This window comes from Schistocerca nitens, chromosome 5 (genome assembly GCF_023898315.1).
Source record: "Schistocerca nitens isolate TAMUIC-IGC-003100 chromosome 5, iqSchNite1.1, whole genome shotgun sequence".
NCBI lineage: Eukaryota > Metazoa > Arthropoda > Insecta > Orthoptera > Acrididae > Schistocerca > Schistocerca nitens.
The window spans coordinates 714,425,277-714,445,080 of NC_064618.1; the positions used below are offsets into that span (position 1 = coordinate 714,425,277).

The 19,804-nt window shown below is 42.9% G+C and overlaps 1 protein-coding gene across 1 annotated transcript in view; it reads left to right on the top strand.

Annotated features, from left to right (window-relative positions):
- The window catches only part of LOC126260678 (papilin), a 267,188-nt gene that overhangs the window by 98,996 nt on the left and 148,388 nt on the right, over positions 1 to 19,804 (top strand). The window contains exon 3 of the mRNA XM_049958012.1: positions 9,116 to 9,305. Coding sequence (XP_049813969.1) covers positions 9,116 to 9,305 — 190 coding nt within the window. The remainder of the gene's footprint in view (positions 1 to 9,115; positions 9,306 to 19,804) is intronic.

Sequence of the window (19,804 nt, forward strand, 5' to 3'; positions counted from 1 at the left end):
AGGAACGTAGCACTCATAGTGCCAGAAAGTCGATCTGCACATCAGGGCATGCACAGTTAGAGAGATGTGATCCTTCCCTGAGTAGATTGTAGTGCACATGGCCATCATTTGAGCAATCACTCCATACTGGTTTCTAGATATCTCGGATCTCTAGATTGGATACCAGTATGCCTTCAAAGAGAAATGGTGTAATTTTAGTGCAATTTCCGAATTGCATTCGAAGAGAAATGGCTTAATTTCAGTGAGATTTGTGGCTCGCATTCGAAGAGAAATTCCATGATTTTAGTATGTACACACGCAAGATATGTAAAATAATACACAAAATGTAGAGATTTAGATCAAAGTACATAATGATCCTTGTGTATTTGCAAGCCATAAATCGGGGAGTATACACTCCTGGAAATGGAAAAAAGAACACATTGACACCGGTGTGTCCGACCCACCATACTTGCTCCGGACACTGCGAGAGCAATGATCACACGCACGGCACAGCGGACACACCAGGAACCGCGGTGTTGGCCGTCGAATGACGCTAGCTGCGCAGCATTTGTGCACCGCCGCCGTCAGTGTCAGCCAGTTTGCCGTGGCATACGGAGCTCCATCGCAGTCTTTAACACTGGTAGCATGCCGCGACAGCGTGGACGTGAACCGTATGTGCAGTTGACGGGCTTTGAGCGAGGGCGTATAGTGGGCATGCGGGAGGCCGGGTGGACGTACCGCCGAATTGCTCAACACGTGGGGCGTGAGGTCTCCACAGAACATCGATGTGGTCGGCGGAAGGTGCACGTGCCCGTCGACCTGGGACCGGACCGCAGCGACGCACGGATGCACGCCAAGACCGTAGGATCCTACGCAGTGCCGTAGGGGACCGCACCGCCACTTCCCAGCAAATTAGGGACACTGTTGCTCCTGGGGTATCGGCGAGGACCATTCGCAACCGTCTCCATGAAGCTGGGCTACGGTCCTGCACACCGTTAGGCCGTCTTCCGCTCACGCCCCAACATCGTGCAGCCCGCCTCCAGTGGTGTCGCGACAGGCGTGAATGGAGGGACGAATGGAGACGTGTCGTCTTCAGCGATGAGAGTCGCTTCTGCCTTGGTGCCAATGATGGTCGTATGCGTGTTTGGCGCCGTGCAGGTGAGCGCCACAATCAGGACTGCATACGACCGAGGCACACAGGGCCAACACCAGGCATCATGGTGTGGGGAGCGATCTCCTACACTGGCCGTACACCACTGGTGATCGTCGAGGGGACACTGAATAGTGCACGGTACATCCAAACCGTCATCGAACCCATCGTTCTACCATTCCTAGACCGGCAAGGGAACTTGCTGTTCCAACTGGACAATGCACGTCCGCATGTATCCCGTGCCACCCAACGTGCTCTAGAAGGTGTAAGTCAACTACCCTGGCCAGCAAGATCTCCGGATCTGTCCCCCATTGAGCATGTTTGGGACTGGATGAAGCGTCGTCTCACGCGGTCTGCACGTCCAGCACGAACGCTTGGCCCACTGAGGCGCCAGGTGGAAATGGCATGGCAAGCCGTTCCACAGGACTACATCCAGCATCTCTATGATCGTCTCCATGGGAGAATAGCAGCCTGCATTGCTGCGAAAGGTGGATATACACTGTACTAGTGCCGACATTGTGCATGCTCTGTTGCCTGTGTCTATGTGCCTGTGGTTCTGTCAGTGTGATCATGTGATGTATCTGACCCCAGGAATGTGTCAATAAAGTTTCCCCTTCCTGGGACAATGAATTCACGGTGTTCTTATTTCAATTTCCAGGAGTGTATTTGAGATGCCTGCGCGATGACTGCATAGAGCAAATTTTCGAAGATCACAAACAATACATTTTAACAGACATCCGTTACAGATACGTTTCAATCAGTCTTCATGATCAGATCATTTGCCACCAGATCATACTTTTTTCATCTGTAAAAAACCATCGACGACAGCGATATCATGTTTGGAAATATGAGTAGATAAAAATCTATGGACCACTTCATATAGGAACCCTAGGAAACGTAACAGTTATAAGAAGGATTAATGCTGCAAACGAGAGGCTGTGATCGAACAGGCTTCTGTTTCTGTGAAGTATACTATTCTCTGAATAATGGCTGGAATCATAGAATAGTTTAAGCTGATCCACTTTGAGGGAATATTACTAGATGTTGCCATTACGTTTTTTTCTACACAGCTGATTCCTAGCAGATCTTACCGACCGTACCACCAGCTTTCCAGATGGCTACAAATTTCACGGTTGCATCGCGTTAGAACTTGTCTGTTTACTGCTTGCAAAATAGCTTTCAGTGCCATTGTTCCTTGTCGGCTTTTAGAAGCAGCAACATTCACTGCTACAAAGACACTTGGTTATGACTTTTTTGTAGACATCCTTCGATACGCATCCAGTGTTACCACAAATCGCTCGTCTTTACAAATCACCTCAGTAGATGGAATGACCCTTTCGTATATTTCCTGTATCTCATGAATTTTAGGTTTTATGGACAGTTATCGTCTCTGGTTGTCAAATGCTTATTATTAAGCATTAAGATTTTAGTCATACATAAAGCATACCAGTGGCAAGACGCAATACCTTCAGTGCGTGATAACAACGGTGAAGTCACTGATGACAGTGCCACTAAAGCAGAGTTATTAAATACGGTTTTCCGAAACTCCTTCAGCAAAGAAGACGAAGTAAATATTCCTGAATTCCAATCAAGAACAACTGCCAAGATGAGAAACATAGAAGTAGATATCCTCGGTGTAACAAAGCAGCTTATATCACTTAATAAGGGCAAGGCATCCGGTCCAGATTGTATACCAGTCAGGGTCTTCTTAGAGTATGCTGATAAAATAGCTCCATATTTAGCAATTGTATGCAACCACTCGCTCACAGAAAGACCCATACCTAAATACTGGAAAATTGCTCAAGTCACACCAATACCCAAAAAGGGAAGTAGGAGTAATCCGCTGAATTACAGGCCCATATCACTAACGTCGATTTGCAGTAGGGTTTTGGAACATCTACTGTATTCGAACATTATGGAGTACCTCGAAGAAAACGATTTATTGACACATAGTCAGCACGGATTCAGAAAATATCGTTCTTGTGAAACACAACTAGCTCTTTATACTCATGAAGTAATAAGTGCTATCGGCAGGGGATGTCAAATTGGTTTCATATTTTTAGATTTTCAGAAGGCTTTCGACACCGTTCCTCACAAGCGTCTTCTATCCAAATCTTCTAACCAAACTGCGTGCCTACGGAGTATCACCTGAGTTGTAAGACTGGATTCGTGATTTCCTGTCAGAAAGTTCACAGTTCGTAGTAGTAGACGGAAAGTCATCGACTAAAACAGAATTAATATCCGGCGTTCCCCAAAGAAGTGGTATAGGCCCTTTATTGTTCCTTATCTACATTAACAACATGGAGACAATCTGAGTAGCCGTCTTAGATTGTTTGTAGATGATGCTGTCATTTACCGTCTTGTTAAGTCATCAGATGATCAAAATGACTTGCAAAATGATTTAGATAAGATATCTGTATAGCGCGAAAACTGGCAATTGACCCTGAATAAAGAAAAGTGTGAAGTTATTCACATGAGTACTAAAAGAAATCAGCTACATTTCTATTACGCGATAAGTGACACAAATCTGAAGGCTGTAAATTCAGCTAATTACTTAGGGATAACAATTACAAATAACCTAAACTGGAACGATCACATAGATAATATTGTGGGTGGAGCAAACCAAAGACTGCTATTCATTGGCAGAACACATAGAAGGTGCAACAGGTCTACTACAGAGACAGCTTACACCACGCTTGTCCGCCCTATTCTGGAGTATTACTGTGCGGTGTGGGATCTGCATCAGGTGGGACTGACGGATGACATCGAAAAACTACAAAGAAGGGCAGCTCGTTTTGTACTATCGCGAAATAGGGGAGATAGTGTCACAGACATGATACGTGAATTGGAGTGGCAATCATTCAAAGATAGGCGTTTTTCGTTGCGACGGGATCTTCCCATGAAATTTCAGTCACCAGTTTTCTGTTCCGATTGCGAAAACATTCTGTTGGCAGCCACCTACATAGGGAGAAATGATTATCGCGATAAAATAAATCAGGGCTCCCACAGAAAAATTTAAGTGTTCGTCTTTCCTGCGTGCCGTTCGAGAGTGGAACGGTAGAGAGACAGCTTGAAGGTGGTTCATTGAACCCTCTGCCAGGAACTTTATTGTGAATAGTAGAGTAATCACTTAGATGTAGATGTAGAAGTTGAATACTGAAATTTTTCCTTTAACGAGCAGTGTGTACTTGATAACATAGAATGTAACGTAATTGGCCAGAAGAATTTTAGATTAAGTATTTAATCTCCGTCGTCCTTTAATCTCTGTCGTGCTTAACGTTCGAGAGGTGGTTATTACGACTCCGCTACGATATTTAGTGAATGAAATGGTCTCTGACATAATACTGGACCAGATTTGTCAGTGGATTCAGGCCTTCCCAGCAGTCAGAAATCAACAGATCGTCAATAATAGGGAGAAACTGTAGGACATAAAAGTGATTGAGGGGATTTTATTGTACGCGATTTATACGTATGACCTGCTTGCGATGCCACACGCAGAGATATCCTGATACGGATACGTATTCGCCTGTAATCGACATTGAGTGGTGATTGTACACTTAAATGTTTGTGGACGGACACCCGCGTGTAGTAAGTAAGGCGTATTCACCTTATTGATATCTCTCTAGGATGTAGAGCTTGTATCTCACCACATAAATAGAGTTTTAGTTAAAGGTTCAAATGGTTCAAATGGCTCTGAGCACTATGGGACTTAACATCTGTGGTCATGAGTCCCCTAGAACTTAGAACTACTTAAACCCAACTAACCTAAGGACATCACACACATCCATGCCCGAGGCAGGATTCGAACGTGCGACCGTAGCGGTCACGCAGTTCCAGACTGAAGCGCCTAGAACCGCACGGCCACACCGGCCGGCTTTTAATTAAAGGAACCGGCAAACTAACGTTATTAAAAGAGCTAAACATTGAAGATGCTTAGCTACGGTGGTGATATTCTTATTAGTTGTATATCATGTAGTAATTACTTTCTTATTACAATACAATATCTGGTCATTCTGTAAGGAAATGTGCTTTGTATTATTATTAACACATTACACTTTATGTCGAAACAAGCCTACGATGATGTGATTACACCTTCATTAAACAGTGAAACATTGTACTCTGCATCTTAACAAACTGGAAGTTACTTTCGTCGCACGCAAACAGATTTATGAAATCGTGTGGGCTGAAATATCGCCACAGTAATTTTCTGTTTTAGGTAAAAAAATACACACTGTCTTTTGGTGTATTCTTCTGCAACACTGCTTCCAATTTACTACAATATTCATCATAAGTAAACTGTAAAATCCTTTGGTAGTATTACGATGTTTCACGCAATGATACCAGTAATAGAAATGTAGAACTTGTTATATTTAACACCAGTTTACATACCTTTACAAACAGAGAGATGGGGTCACGACTTTTACAATTTCGTGTCCTAGAATGAAAATTATTATACACTTCTACGCTGAACTGCACCAATAAAAAGATATATTTAATCTTTTCACTGGTGGTGAGGACGGCTTATGGCCTCTTACAAGAATTGATGCAGTACGATGAAGGTGCAAATTTTTAACTGTAGCTTAGATGTCGCAGTACTTGCCATCGTTATGCTTGGCAGCACAATAGATCTTGCTGTAACGTAATGCCTGCAGTAAGCCAGTATACAACAACTTCAAACTGGCCACAAAAAAACACATCTGTTTTCTTGGATAGTGTACCACTTCCTCCTTTTTGCGTAACTGTTATGGTCCAGAATTAATTTAGTTATTCCGTAAAAGTCAGAACAGCCTGCTACGTGCGGTTTGCAATACACGCGCCGGCGTCAGTCGCAACCTACAACGATGATTTTGTAACGTAGCAATTTAAATTCTGCATATTCTTTATGGGAACGCCACGTATAAATATATGTGTCTTAAATATACGTGGCGTGACTTAATCTCAATTGGCAGGCAAAAAATTATTTATTATTAATGGAAATTTTACGCTCTCTTTCAAAGAATGACAACGTAACGTAACCTGCAACTAACCCAGCGATAATAGAGAGCATGAAATGATTTCTTTTCGCAGGAAATTAATCTTATTTTATACAGAAAGAAGGAATGGTACAAACACCTTCGCATTATTAAAATAATTGCAAGGAACTTCCTTAACTTTGTGTCTTTAGGAACTGAGTTAACTTTTAACCCTTCGAAGTAACTGAAAATATTTTAAACCAGAGGCGAAGTCTCACCTATGCCTTGCGGTGCTGAATCTTGAAAGCATTTCGTAATCAGAAATGTAACAGTTAAAGTTTATATATATTACACTTGAAGTTCAATGCTCTCATGGAACATACTGAAGTACAGTATTTGTAATGGAAAATATTTACATTATTTGTCACCAAATATTATCAGACTCGACAAAATGACAGATATTAATACCATATGTTGCATTACCTTCATATCAGTTGGCAACGGCGTTGCAGTAGTGGATACACCGGTTCCCGTCAGATCACCAAAGTTAAGCGCTGTCGGGCGTGGCAGGCCCTTGGATGGGTGACCACCCAGGCCGCCATGCGCTATTGCCATTTTTCGGGGTGCACTCAGCCTCGTGAAGCCTATTGAGGAGCTATTCGACGGAATAGTAGCGGCTCCGGTCAAAGAAAACCATCATAACGACCGAAGAGCGGTGTGCTGACCACACGCCTCTCCTATCCGTGTCCTCATCTGAGGATGATACGGCGGTCGGATGGTCCCGATGGGCCACTTATGGCCTGAAGATGGAGTGTTTCCATATCGGTTGAATAAATCGAGTCATACATTTGATAGGTCTCCAGGTGACGCCACAATAGGAGCTGCTTAAAACACTGCAGAACTGAATTAATAGTAGCAACTTTATCTCGTCTATCCGAGGCTTTTATAACACTCATGCTCAATTTTGTCCACCACAACGTAATGCGCGTGTTTGCTATTTCACACGTAACTCCAGGCTGTCTTCCACTTCTACTTAGAGAATGTTCTAGGGAGTAAAAAGGTGGTAATGCTGCCAGCAAGACCCCTCCACGGGGAAGTCCCTACTAATTACGTCTTAAAACTAAAGACATGATCCTGTACATTTGTATTTACCTAAGTCCATGTCAATTACAATGATGAAATAGATCTATGATTAAAAGTTTCTCATTTATGTGTCATTTATCTGTCTGGTGGCAGCACCATACCGTGATAGGTGAGCTCAGTTTATCACTGTTATCGCTAGATGGCATAAGTGTACTATTCGTGTTCTGACACCTCACTACTTTCTATACATTGTTATACGTCTATGCACGGCAAATACTCGTAATAACAAGTTATAAAAAGAAATTTATATTATTGAAAAGAAACAAATTATACAACATGGTAATGAAACTTGTATCGTTACATGATGATTTTTGAGATGTTAACATGGACTAGCTTGCGTAATGCTCATTAAATACCCTTCTCATAATATGTATTTCTCATTAGTCTAAACTCCTACACACTCTTAACAGTCTCAACCCTGCCCCCAAATCAACCCCCTCTCCACTTCTATGTTCATGGACGTCGCCGAGGTGGAATGACTTGCGTGCCTCAAATAACTTTACCGTAGGTGTAACCACAGTCAGTGAATGGATGTATGAGAAATTGTCACACTAAGTGATTGTCCCTGACGAGGGGCAACTGCCTTTTCAGTTATTGCAAAGACTACAGTCTGCATTAGTGACTGTTCTGGTCCTGTGAAGTTAGCCAACATGGCCTTGCTACGCTGATGCTGTGAATGGCCAAAACCAAGGAGGAACAACAATCGCTGGTTTTCCTGAGGGCATCCAGTTCCACAGTCGGTAAAATATTCCTGTTTGCTGGCTCCTGTTCAGTGTGATGTATCGGTTGTTGGTACAGCTATATTTGTTGTATATAAATCAAATTTAGGCAGAGACTAAAATCAGAGAAATACTTAATAATTATTTGAAAACATCATTAAGAGTGTCTTCTGTTCCTTTCTCATGATGCTTTCTCTGCAGTAAAACTTACTATAACGGCAGTATCCTTTCCAAAATGTACCAATTCTGATTAACAATTAAGTGGAAGATAATGCATATAGATAAAAGAAAGGAATGAATCCAGAAGTTAACCCTGTGAGGCTGTTCACGTGACTTCTTCCCTGTCACCAAAATTTTCTCTCCTTCCAACACTGTTTGAATAGGAACTTCGTGGCAGGTTAGAACAGTGTAAAAGACCAACACTCGAACTTGGGGCTCTTGTCTTTCTTGGGCCAGTGCGCTATCAGCTGAGCTACACAAACACAACTCACGACCCATCCTCACAGCTTTACTTCCGCCAATATATAATCTCTATTGATTGGATTATTCAGCACAACTTTCTGCACTCTCTTTATTAAGCACCATTCGAACAGAATGCAACACGTTATACTGAGTAATCCAAACGATGTTGGAAGGAGAGAAAATTTTAGCGACTGGGGAGAAATCACAAAGCCAGTCTCACATGGTTCCGTTTTGGGTTCTCTTCTGTTCTTTATATAGGATGATTCAGTTGCTCCTGCCCAAGGGTTTTATGCAACCCACAATGCCTTAAATATAACTCAGAAGACTGTCAGTCCTACAGCAATTAGGAACAGGATTTTTTGTTGGGAATTTAAGTAGTTAAATTCTGTACTGTGATACGCTCTCGCTAGGGGCTGTAGTTTTAGAATTATTCAAGAAAAATGTGTAAAGTGACGCTGAAATGCATTTTTCTTGAGTAACTCGAAAACCGTGGCCTCCAGTGAAAAATGTGGCTCAGTGCGAAATTTAACTACATTAAAATTCCTTCAGAAAGGTCCTGTTAATTTTATTCTGCAGGACTACTAGTTTGCACGTAGCAAGCAAGAGAACATGAAACTCTCACACATGGGTTTTGAAGGCTTTGTGGTCTGCATGGAACCTGTCGGTATGAGTAGCTTAATCACCCTGTATATGCACTGTGTAATGATCAGAGGATTGTATCTGCAGACGAAGATGCAGTGTTTTCCTCGCCCGCAGGTTGGCAGCCATGGTCGGAGTGGTCGGCGTGCAGCGCGTCGTGCGGAGGCGGCGTGCAGCGGCGGCGGCGCGCCTGCTCGCTCAGCACCGGCTGCCAGGGCCACGACGCCGAGCTGCGGCGCTGCAACACCTTCTCCTGTCTCGGTCAGTGTTGCCAATAGTGCACACGAGCACAAAACATTTTGGAGGACCCACATTAAACACCTTTCTGAACCTCTGCTTCCTTCAATAAAGAATAACGAAGGTAGTCCCTCCTCTAATGTTGCAGCTGAGAACACTACCGTTCTTCGAAAATTCCAACGAATGTCTTCCGACGACTTTCAGTAACGAATATACACACTGCAAATGGAAGAGTAGCAAAACCATTTTCTTAAAGTGGCACCTACAAAATGACTCTGTTGAGCAGGATCTTATTGTTGCCGATCGGTCTTTTGGTATCACTAAGTGCGTATCACATGATAAACAGCTATAGAAGATCAGAAGCGGAGTAGATATCAGTCGTCCCTGAATGAACCACGAGAAAACCGTAGAAAAGTTTGACTGAGTCTGGCCAATAGGCGAATGACAACAGCTGAAATTCGGGAACAGGCTACAGGCAGTGTGTTGTCACGAACCGTTGGGGACATGTGGATTATTGGAAACTGGCCTCAGGTCTCCCATTTCCTTGTGTCCTTTGCTACTGCTACCATATCACAGGCAGCAGAGATGTATATGGTGTAGAGCAAAACTCAGTTTGAACATTGATAGGCGGTGTTCAGCGATGTGAGTCGCTTTCGTTATGGTAGTGAAGTCGACGCTAACGTATTCGCAGACAACCTAGTGATATTATTCTTCAAGTGACGTAATTAATGATGAATAGTTCACTGATGAACCAGCCGGATGTCAGTGTCCAACAGGCATACTGGACCCTGACATCCGGTCTTCCGCAAATGAACTGTATCGTCAACCTGATGCTAGATTGCAGGAATTTGTGATCCTGGGGAGCTACTAGAGATAACAGCAGGACCAATTTGGTAATTAGGAATTTAAATAGTCGTCAGTGTGTGGCATCATCTGTCATTCCTTTCATGTCCACGGTACCAAATGACATACCAGTAGGATAATGTGGGATCCCACCCAGGAAGTCAAACCACAATGTAATAATTCACATTTGCGCCAGAATTTAAAATACTGTTTAACTGCAACAACACACCTTCTTACAGCCCAGTTAAGCTCACCGGACAAAGTATTAGTCATCCCTAGAAAAATCATTACAAGCATCCTGTTATACCGTGTAATTCCGCCCCTAGAGTTGATAGCCGTTTATATTTGGTTAGAAAGTGAGTCTAAAAGGTTCCGCAGGTACGTCACATCCAGATTTAAGCCACTTGCTGGGAGTTTGATCTAGCAATTCCATCAAACTGAGATGATGTTGATGTTGGCGTTTTATCATCAGTTACAACACGCCCCACTGGTTTTATACCGTCGTGTTTCGTAGTCACGTGTCTTACACCACTGCTTGTAGACTTGCTGAAGAGTCGGCCGCGGAACACCAACAAGTCCAGCAATTACACACACCACATGGCCAGGAACGCAGCCAAGCACGATAGCCCGTTTTTGCCACACTGTCACATCCTAAAATGAACTCAAGTTTACGTGCGAAGTCCGCTTGAAACATGAATGTGTCACTTATCGCTACTGCGTTATGCTCAGGTAGAGACAGTGCGCGCGCGGGTTCAGCATGTGACACGATCGCTGCGCCACATGTAAATATGCAAAAACATATTTTTGCATGCTCACTGAGATCAGTTATTTTTTTGTCCGGGAGCTTAGTTTCATGTGCAGTATAAGCTGCTTCACGATAAAACAATAAAACAGAGCTGTTAAAAATTCGAGAACAACAAACAATCCTGAAATGTATGTGCGTCATGAACGTTACTGTGCATTCACTGAATACTTGCCTATGATAAAGAAAGCGGCTGAAAAATGTTTTCAGTATTAGTCTTTTGGAATCTGCTGCAGCTACGGTTGTCGCCTAAGGCTCAGCCACCTACTACACAGCAGTGCACTGCTGGTTGCCGCTCTTCCTATACGCCAGCAGCACAACCGTGGAGATTACACGCCAGCAGCCACCACGACACCACGTGGAGCTATGCCCGCCGTATACAGCGTTGCTGACACTGGCAATATCTCGCCTCCACGAGTCACGTGGAGCCTCTCCTGATATTCTTCCACCGGACGGCTTTATAGAATTCCGCCTGACCGCTCTCGAAGTGGCGACATCGGGAGTTCACAGTTCACGGTTTTCTGGGCTTCGCGCTGACCGCAACAAAGTCCCTCAGAGCTCCATTCGCTGAGCTCGTAGCGCACTCTTAGCTTGACGCCGGCCAAGTCCGTGGCCCACTGTCTTACATACAGCGTCTAGACCGCCGAGTAATTGCGTGTGTATCATCCACGTGCTACGTCAGTGATGCGCTATTGGGATAGACCAGTATACTTAATTCAGTATCACGGCTAGCATAAAAATAAGACTCCTGTCTTCCAAAAAGAACTGTTACTATGTGTTGTGTCATCCTCATATCAGGTATGAACGATTTTTTAGGTGGAGTAATCCTGCGGGTTCGCAGGAGAGCTTCTGTAAAGTTTGGAAGGTATGAGACGAGGTACTGGCAGAAGTAAAGCTGTGAGTACCGGGCGTGAGTCGTGCTTCGGTAGCTCAGTTGGTAGAGCACTTGCCCGCGAAAGGCAAAGGTCCCGAGTTCGAGTCTCGGTCGGGCACACAGTTTTAATCTGCCAGGAAGTTTCATATCAGCGCACACTCCGCTGCAGAGTGAAAATCTCATTCCGGTTTCTTTATGTTTTGAAATTGTTCAAATGACTCTGAGCACTATGGAACTTAACATCGGAGGTCATCAGTACCCTGGAACTTAGAACTACTTAAACCTAACTAACCTAAGGACATCACACACATCCATGCCCGAGGCAGGATTCGAACTTTCGACCGTAGCGGTCGCGCCGTTCCAGACTGAAGCGCCTAGGACCGCTCGGCCACATTGGCCGGCCGGTGGAGTTTGGAGGCCAGCGGAAGTTTTTAAACTCAGAAGAAAGATCCTGGAGCCACTCTGTAGCAATTATGGACGCGTGTAGTGCCGAATTGTTCTGCTGTAATTGCTGAAGTCTGTCGGAATGCACAATGGACATTAATGGATTTAGGTGATCAGACACGATGCTTACGTACATCTCACCTGTCAGAATCGTATCTAGACGTATAAGGGCTCCCATATTACTCCAACTGCACATGCCCCACACTAATACAGAACCTCCTCCAGCTTGAACAGTCCCCTGCTGTGTCCATGGATTCATGAGGTTATTTCCATACCGTGCACGTCCAACCGCTCGATATAATTTGAAACAGGCAACATGTTTCCAGTCATCAACTGTCCAATGTCGCTGCTGATGGACCAGGCGAAGTGTTTAGTATTGTGTCGTGCAGTCATAAAGAGTACATGAGCTGGCCTTCTGCTCCGAAAACCCATACCGATGATGTTTCGTGAACGGTCCGCACGCTGAGACTTGTAGATGGCGCAGCATTGAAATCTGCAGTAATCTGCGGGAGGCTAGCACTTCTGTTACGTTGAACGATTCTCTCCAGTCGTCGTTGGCCCTGTTCTTGCTGGATCTTTTTCCTGCCACAGTTATATCGGAGATCTGATGTTTTACTGGATTCCTGACATTCACGGTACACTCTTGAAATAGACGTACGGGGAAAGCCCCACTTCATCGCTAAGTCAGAGATGCTCGTGCACCGACTCTAACACCAAGTTCAAACTCACTTAAACTTGATAACCTGCCATTGTAGCAGCAGTAACCGATCCAGAAACTGTTGTCTCATATAAACGTTGCCAACCGCAAAGTCGTATTCTGCCTGTTTACATAATTCTGTATTTGAACACGCATGCCTATTTCAATATCTTTGGCACTTCATAGTAGTTTTTCCATACAACCAAAGAGAACATTTTACACTACTGAAAATGCATCAAGTGAAACAGATTGCGGTTCCTGTGTCTGGTGATGCCCTTATTCATAAATTCAGGAGCTGATATGTACAAATTTTCTTCTCCCTTTTCAGCACAGTTTTTCAACCACCATAACTGGAACCAGTTTTGAGCTTCCTCCTTACGGAAGCAAAATTTTCCGGGTGGACATAACTTATTTAGATTAGCATGCGTTTTGATTCCAGCAGAGCACAGGGTTTTCAGTGGTCGGTGATATGATATAGTCTTTAGTTTTTATCGCTAGAAATAAATCAATGGAATGAATGTAGTGACAACTTTACAGACGGACCAGATGGATCTGCCGGCCGCGGTGGTCTAGCGGTTCTAGGCGCTCAGTCCGGAACCGCGCGACTGCTACGGTCGCAGGTTCGAATCCTGCCTCGGGCATGGATGTGTGTGATGTCCTTAGGTTAATTATGTTTAAGTAGTTCTAAGTTCTAGGGGACTGATGACCACAGATGTTCCATAGTGCTCAGAGCCATTTAAACCATTTTTGAACCAGATGGATCTGCGCAGCCCACACATGTTCAATGATTAAAGGAGCCAAATGTATTTTCATGCTCCATCGAACACAGGTTGCGCATGCTTTACCCGCCCGACAGAGCCACACGTACACACACATACACACACGCACACACACACACACACACACACACACACACACACACACACACACACACACAAGCACACGCACAAAGAAAGAAATGGGTCATGAAGGAATTATTTGAATGGGACAGAAATCGGTACATGTAATGTATGATGTTCTTACTTGGAGAGAGATCCGGTGACCTTAGTGGCCAAGGTAGGATTTGGCAAGGACGAAGATAAGCAGTAAACTCTCTTTTTGTGCCGACGGGCATTATGTTGCGGAAATGTAAACCACAGATGACTTGGAATGAACGGCAACCTAATGCGACGTAGAATATCGTCAACGTACCACTATGCTTCAAGGATACTATTGATGACCGTGTTTTTCTCGACTTCCGCAAAGCGTTCGATACAGTTCCCCACAGTCGTTTAATGAACAAAGTAAGAGCATATGGACTATCAGACCAATTGTGTGTTTGGATTGAAGAGTTGCTAGATAACATAGCGCAGCATGTCATTCTCAATGGAGAGAAGTCTTCCAAGTAAGATTGATTTCAGGTGTGCCGCAGGGGAGTGTCGTAGGACCGTTGCTATTCACAGTATACATAAATGACCTTGTGGATAACATTGGAAGTTCACTGAGGCTTTTTGCGGATGATGCTGTACTATATCGAGAGGTTGTAACAATGGAAAATTGTACTGAAACGCAGGAGGATCTACAACGAATTGACGCATGGTGCAGGGAATGGCAATTAAATCTCAATATAGACAAGTGTAATGTGCTGTGAATACATAGAAACAAAGATCCCTTATCATTTAGCTACAATATAGCAGGTCAGCAACTGGAAGCAGTTAATTCCATAAATTATCTGGGAGTAAGCATTAGGAGTGATTTAAAATGGAATGATCATATAAAGTTGATCGTCGGTAAAGCAGATGCCAGACTGAGATTCATTGGAAGAATCATAAGGAAATGCAATCCGAAAACAAAGGAAGTAGGTTACAGTACACTTGTTCGCCCACTGATTTAATACTGCTCACCAGTGTGGGATCCATACCAGACAGGGTTGATAGATGAGATAGAGAAGATCCAACGGAGAGCAGCGCGCTTCGTTACAGGATCAATTAGTAATTGCGAAAGCGTTACGGAGATGATAGATAAACTCCAGTGGAAGACTTTGCAGGAGAGACGCTCAGTAGCTCGGTACGGGCTTTTGTTGAAGTTTCGAGAACATACTTTCACCGAGGATTCGAGCAGTATATTGCTCCCTCCTACGTATATCTCGCGAAGAGACCATGAGGGTAAAATCAGAGAGATTAGAGCCCACACAGAATCATACCGACAATCTTTCTTTCCACGAACAATACGAGACTGGAATAGAAGGGAGAACCGATAGAGGTACTCAAAGTACCCTCCGCCGCACACCGTCAGGTGGCTTGAGGAGTATGGATGTAGATGTAGATGTAGATGACAACTGCTATGAACAGAAATGGCACCCCAGAGCACCACTGCCTGTTGTCGGGCGTTTTGGCGGACGACAGTGAGGTTTGTGTCCCATTGCTGCACAGGGCGTCTCCAGATTCGTTTATGGCCTGGAATGTCATTGATTCGAGTACAAATGCCTTCAGTGATGAGTCCTGTGCAGCCACTATGACCAACAAAGAGGTGCTGGAGACGCCCCTGTCAGCGGTGGGATACCAAGCTGACTGTCGCCCGCCTTACAGCCCTACAGTCAGGAGTGCTGATCTGTGCTGCCATCTCTTTACTCAGTAGGACACCTTTGGTGGTTATCCACGGAAGCCTTACAGTGTTTAGTCCTGTTAGGTAACAGATTTGTTACAATCACGCCGGCCGATGTGGCCGAGCGGTTCTAGGCGCTTCAGTCAGGAACCGCAAGACTGCTACGGTCGCAGGTTCGAATCCTGCCTCGGGCATGGATGTGTGTGATGTCCTTAGGTTAGTTAGGTTTAAGTAGTTCTAAGTTCTAGGGGACTGATGACCTCAGATGTTAAGTCCCATGCTGCTTAGAGCCATTTGCACCATTTTTGAACCATTTTTGTTACAGTCAAACTTTCGTTACTTGAGCCAGTGAAGACGGAAAACCAAATACCATGTGGGTGCCCACTTTATAGGAATGATGTTGGGTCTGTGTTCTGCAGTTTCTGCGTCGTTAGTCGTGTTAGTCTCATGACTTGCCTTTAGCAGCCGGTACAAACACTGCGACATAGGTTGGAACCAAAATTACCACTGTGCATTACAGCAGTAGACAGTCAACATCGATCTGGATCAGGTGAACAGGGCTTTACTCGTAAAGCTGTTTTATCAGAGCAACATCAATAGTTCAGCTACAGTTTCCGAACCGGTGTTGGACAATATGATGCAGAAGTTCGAATAAACTGGTGATTTGCGAAATGCTCCCGTGAGAGTCCGACGTCCACTTGCGCCACAAATTTTTGCATAAGTTACTGTTATCACGGCTAAGAATACTAGACCCAATGTGCAATCACTAAGCAGTGCACAAGCTGTGGCTCTACAGCTGAACATGGTCAACCATTCGAAGAGTGTTGCGAAGAGTCCCTAGTACGGTTCCAGGCGGTCGTGGATGCAGACAGTTTTCACACTGAACAACATTTTGTACCTTGGAACGTACACATGGTATGCAATTAACAAACGTTATCCTTTCACGTCGAAATTAAAATGTGTTTCTTCCCATGGTTTGTTCGTTATTTCCCTTCCGCATGCTCTTAAAGATGTTTCGACAAAGTTTTCGGTTGTGGCCCTCTTAAAAAGCGGAAGTTTAGTTATAGCCACATTGTATGCAATTTTTTAAAAAGTCGAAATATAGATTGTCTGTTCTTGTCCAAGGTCTTTACCTTAAACGCCCTTCATTTTTAGTCCGTTGCTGTGCTTATCAATCACTCTTTCGTTCAGCTATATTTAAGGGGCTCCGGAAAGGCTCAAAATCATGAAAACTTCAATTTTTATTTTTTTGCTTTTTCTGAATCTTCAGACTATTACCTTTTAATAGATATATAATTTATTCAATTCCGAAGACTACAACTATTTTAAAAAAAATTTTGAAATGTGTTCTACATGGGCGTGACCTACCGTGGCGCTGTTAAACTGCTGTCAAATGGTGTTATTATTAACGTCCGTGTTCATCAGGTACATTTTAGTGATGTGAGATAAAGTATGTGTTGTGGCTAACCTGTAATGGTTCAATATATATCGCTGGTGTGATTGTCGATTGTTTCATGTTTATTTACTCTGTTGTTATCTCGAAAATATTCGTAATTAATTCTGTTTCTTGAGTCTCTGTTCTGTTGAAGTATAATAATGAGTAAAAGTAAAGTTATTAGAAATCCTCTGAAGGCTTTTAAGAAAAGGAGAAATGTTGGAAAGCCAAAGGTATGTGTTATTACTGTAAACAATAAAGACGATGAAAATCCCCAACATAGCTAGTGTCCCAAAGAAGAAGACAGTTGGTGTAAATATAACAAAGGATTGCTAACTGGTGAAGTGTACACTCATAAGCATAGTCTGCCTCATGCAATAATGGAGGTGATAAAACCTATTTTCAGAGGCTTAGCAGCACCTGAACTGTTGAAAAAGTGTATTCACGGAAAAACTCAAAACCCCAATGAAAGTTTAAATAATGTTATATGGTCGAGAATCCCCAAGACTGTATTTGTTGGAATAGAAACACTTCACTTTGGTGTGTATGATGCTGTTGCGACTTTCAATGATGGCAACATTGTAAGGTGCAAGGTATTTAGAAATATGGGAATGAAGATAGGTTCTAACATGGTACGAGCGATGTTTGCTTTAGACAAGGAACGCCTTCGGGCTGCAGACAGGGCTGTAAAGAGTCTAGAAATACAAGCAAGAGTAAACAGGAGGAGGAACAAGAGGAAGCTGGAGGAGGAGTTTGAGAGGATGAAGATAATCCATCCTATGGACCTGGAATGCACTAAAAAGTTAATCCAATCTTTGTCGCTCGATTCCCAAAACTTTTATTTTCTCATACTAATTACATGTTTTCTAAGGATCTTCCAAACATATTTGTTTCAAACTTTCAGTAAATGTTACACAGTACCTTCTGCATAATTTAACACAGCCTTTTTCCAAAAAACTGTATATTTTTGAATATATAAATAAAAAAGTGCAAAAAAATGTTGTGAATTTTCATTACAATTGAAAAAAAATCATCTTTAATAACTGAACTAAAATTTTGTAAAATCCCTGTGTTAAGTTGTAGCCCATATTCCAATAAATAATCTGTAAAAAGTTCAACTTCCTACCTCAAATACTTTGTGAGGAAAGATGTAATTTATAAGCGTTATTTTAACATTGCAAGTATAGGGCGTACCGGAGCCCCTTAAAGTATTGTTTGTGCGACTTCTTACGAGTCAAACAATGTATCATTGGGTTGCCCCAATGAAGTGGTGTAGGAATGTAGGACCATCAATTTTATCACTATTCAAAAACAATTTTGATAGCTTTGAAAATTCATTTTGGCTTAGTCGTTCGCAAGTTATTTTCTCTTGATGCTCTAGAAGGAATCTCATTCCAAATTTGAAAAATACAAATAAAAAGATGAAAAAATCGATATAGTAAAAGTGCCAGTTTATGGTGGATCCGATGCATGTTTCGCTCCTGGCGAATAGTCGCGTTGTTGGAAGACGAAAGAGAGGTTAAAAGTAGTCTGAAATGTTGCAATATTCCGTAGTCTGATCGGGATCAATTCCGTGACCTTTTGGTTTCCAGGCAGATACTGTACTAGGACACCTGTCTTGATGATCCTTTATTAATAACAACTTTAGTAAAAGTATAAGGGATGAATCAGGATGTTAGACAACTACCGCTGACGAAGCTCTGCTAGCACGAAGGACGAAAAGTGGCAGTACCAGTAGTCGTGGATAAAAGCTATGGACTTGTGTATTGATGCAGAAGAATCGTACACGTTAAGAGCTGGGCATAATTATTTCACGACTGCAGTACACAGGCTGTTACGTACATTATGAATTACGTCGCCATCAATAGCCAATTTCAACACTCTGATCGTAGTACTGTGTATCCACTATTAGGCAACGCAACTTATTGTCCAGTAGAAAGGAAATGGTAGCAGTCCATTAAATTACGAAACCCTACCATTGACCCTGATTTGTAATAGGGTTATTGAACGTATGCTGTGTTTCAACATTATGAAATACCTCTATGAAACAATCTACTGACACATAAGCAATAGGGATATAGAAAATACCCTTTTTATAAAACACAGCTGGATCTTTATTCACGTGAAGTAATGACTGATATCGACAGGACTTTTTAATTGATTCCTTAATTTCATATTTCCAGATGGGTTTTGAAATCGTCCATCACAGGTGCCTTGAAATCAAATTGCGTGCTTTGATTCATAATTTCTTGTCATAAAAGTCACAATATAGTAACTGTCGGAAAAACATATACTGAAAACGAAGTAATATCCCAGCTTCCTCTAGTAAGAGTTATAGGATCCCTGCTGTTCTTAGTCTTGAAATGTAAATTTGAAGACAATCTGAGTCGCTTTCATAGATTTTTTGCTAATGATACTGTCGTTTTCCGCCTAGTAAAACCATCAGAAGATCAGAAAGAATTGCAAAGTGATTTAGAAAAGATATCCGCATGGTGCGAAAAGCGGCAGTTGACCCTAAGCAATAAATAAGACGAATTTCAAGATTGCAGTTTCAGCTAGATACCTTGGGATTACAATTAGAGACAAGATGAACAGGAATTATCACTTAGAAAACATTGTGGGCAACGTGAATCACAGACTCTATTTTTAGGAAAAATACTTAGAACATGCAACTTCCCTGTGTTTCGCTTGCCCGTCATCTTCTGGAGTACTGCTGCGCTGTGTCGAATATTACCGAATAGGATTGACGATATACATCGAAGAAAGTCAAAAAAGGGCATCTCGTTTCGGTTATCGTAATAAAGAGGAAGACAGTCACGGACATGATGCTCAGGTGGGATGCCAA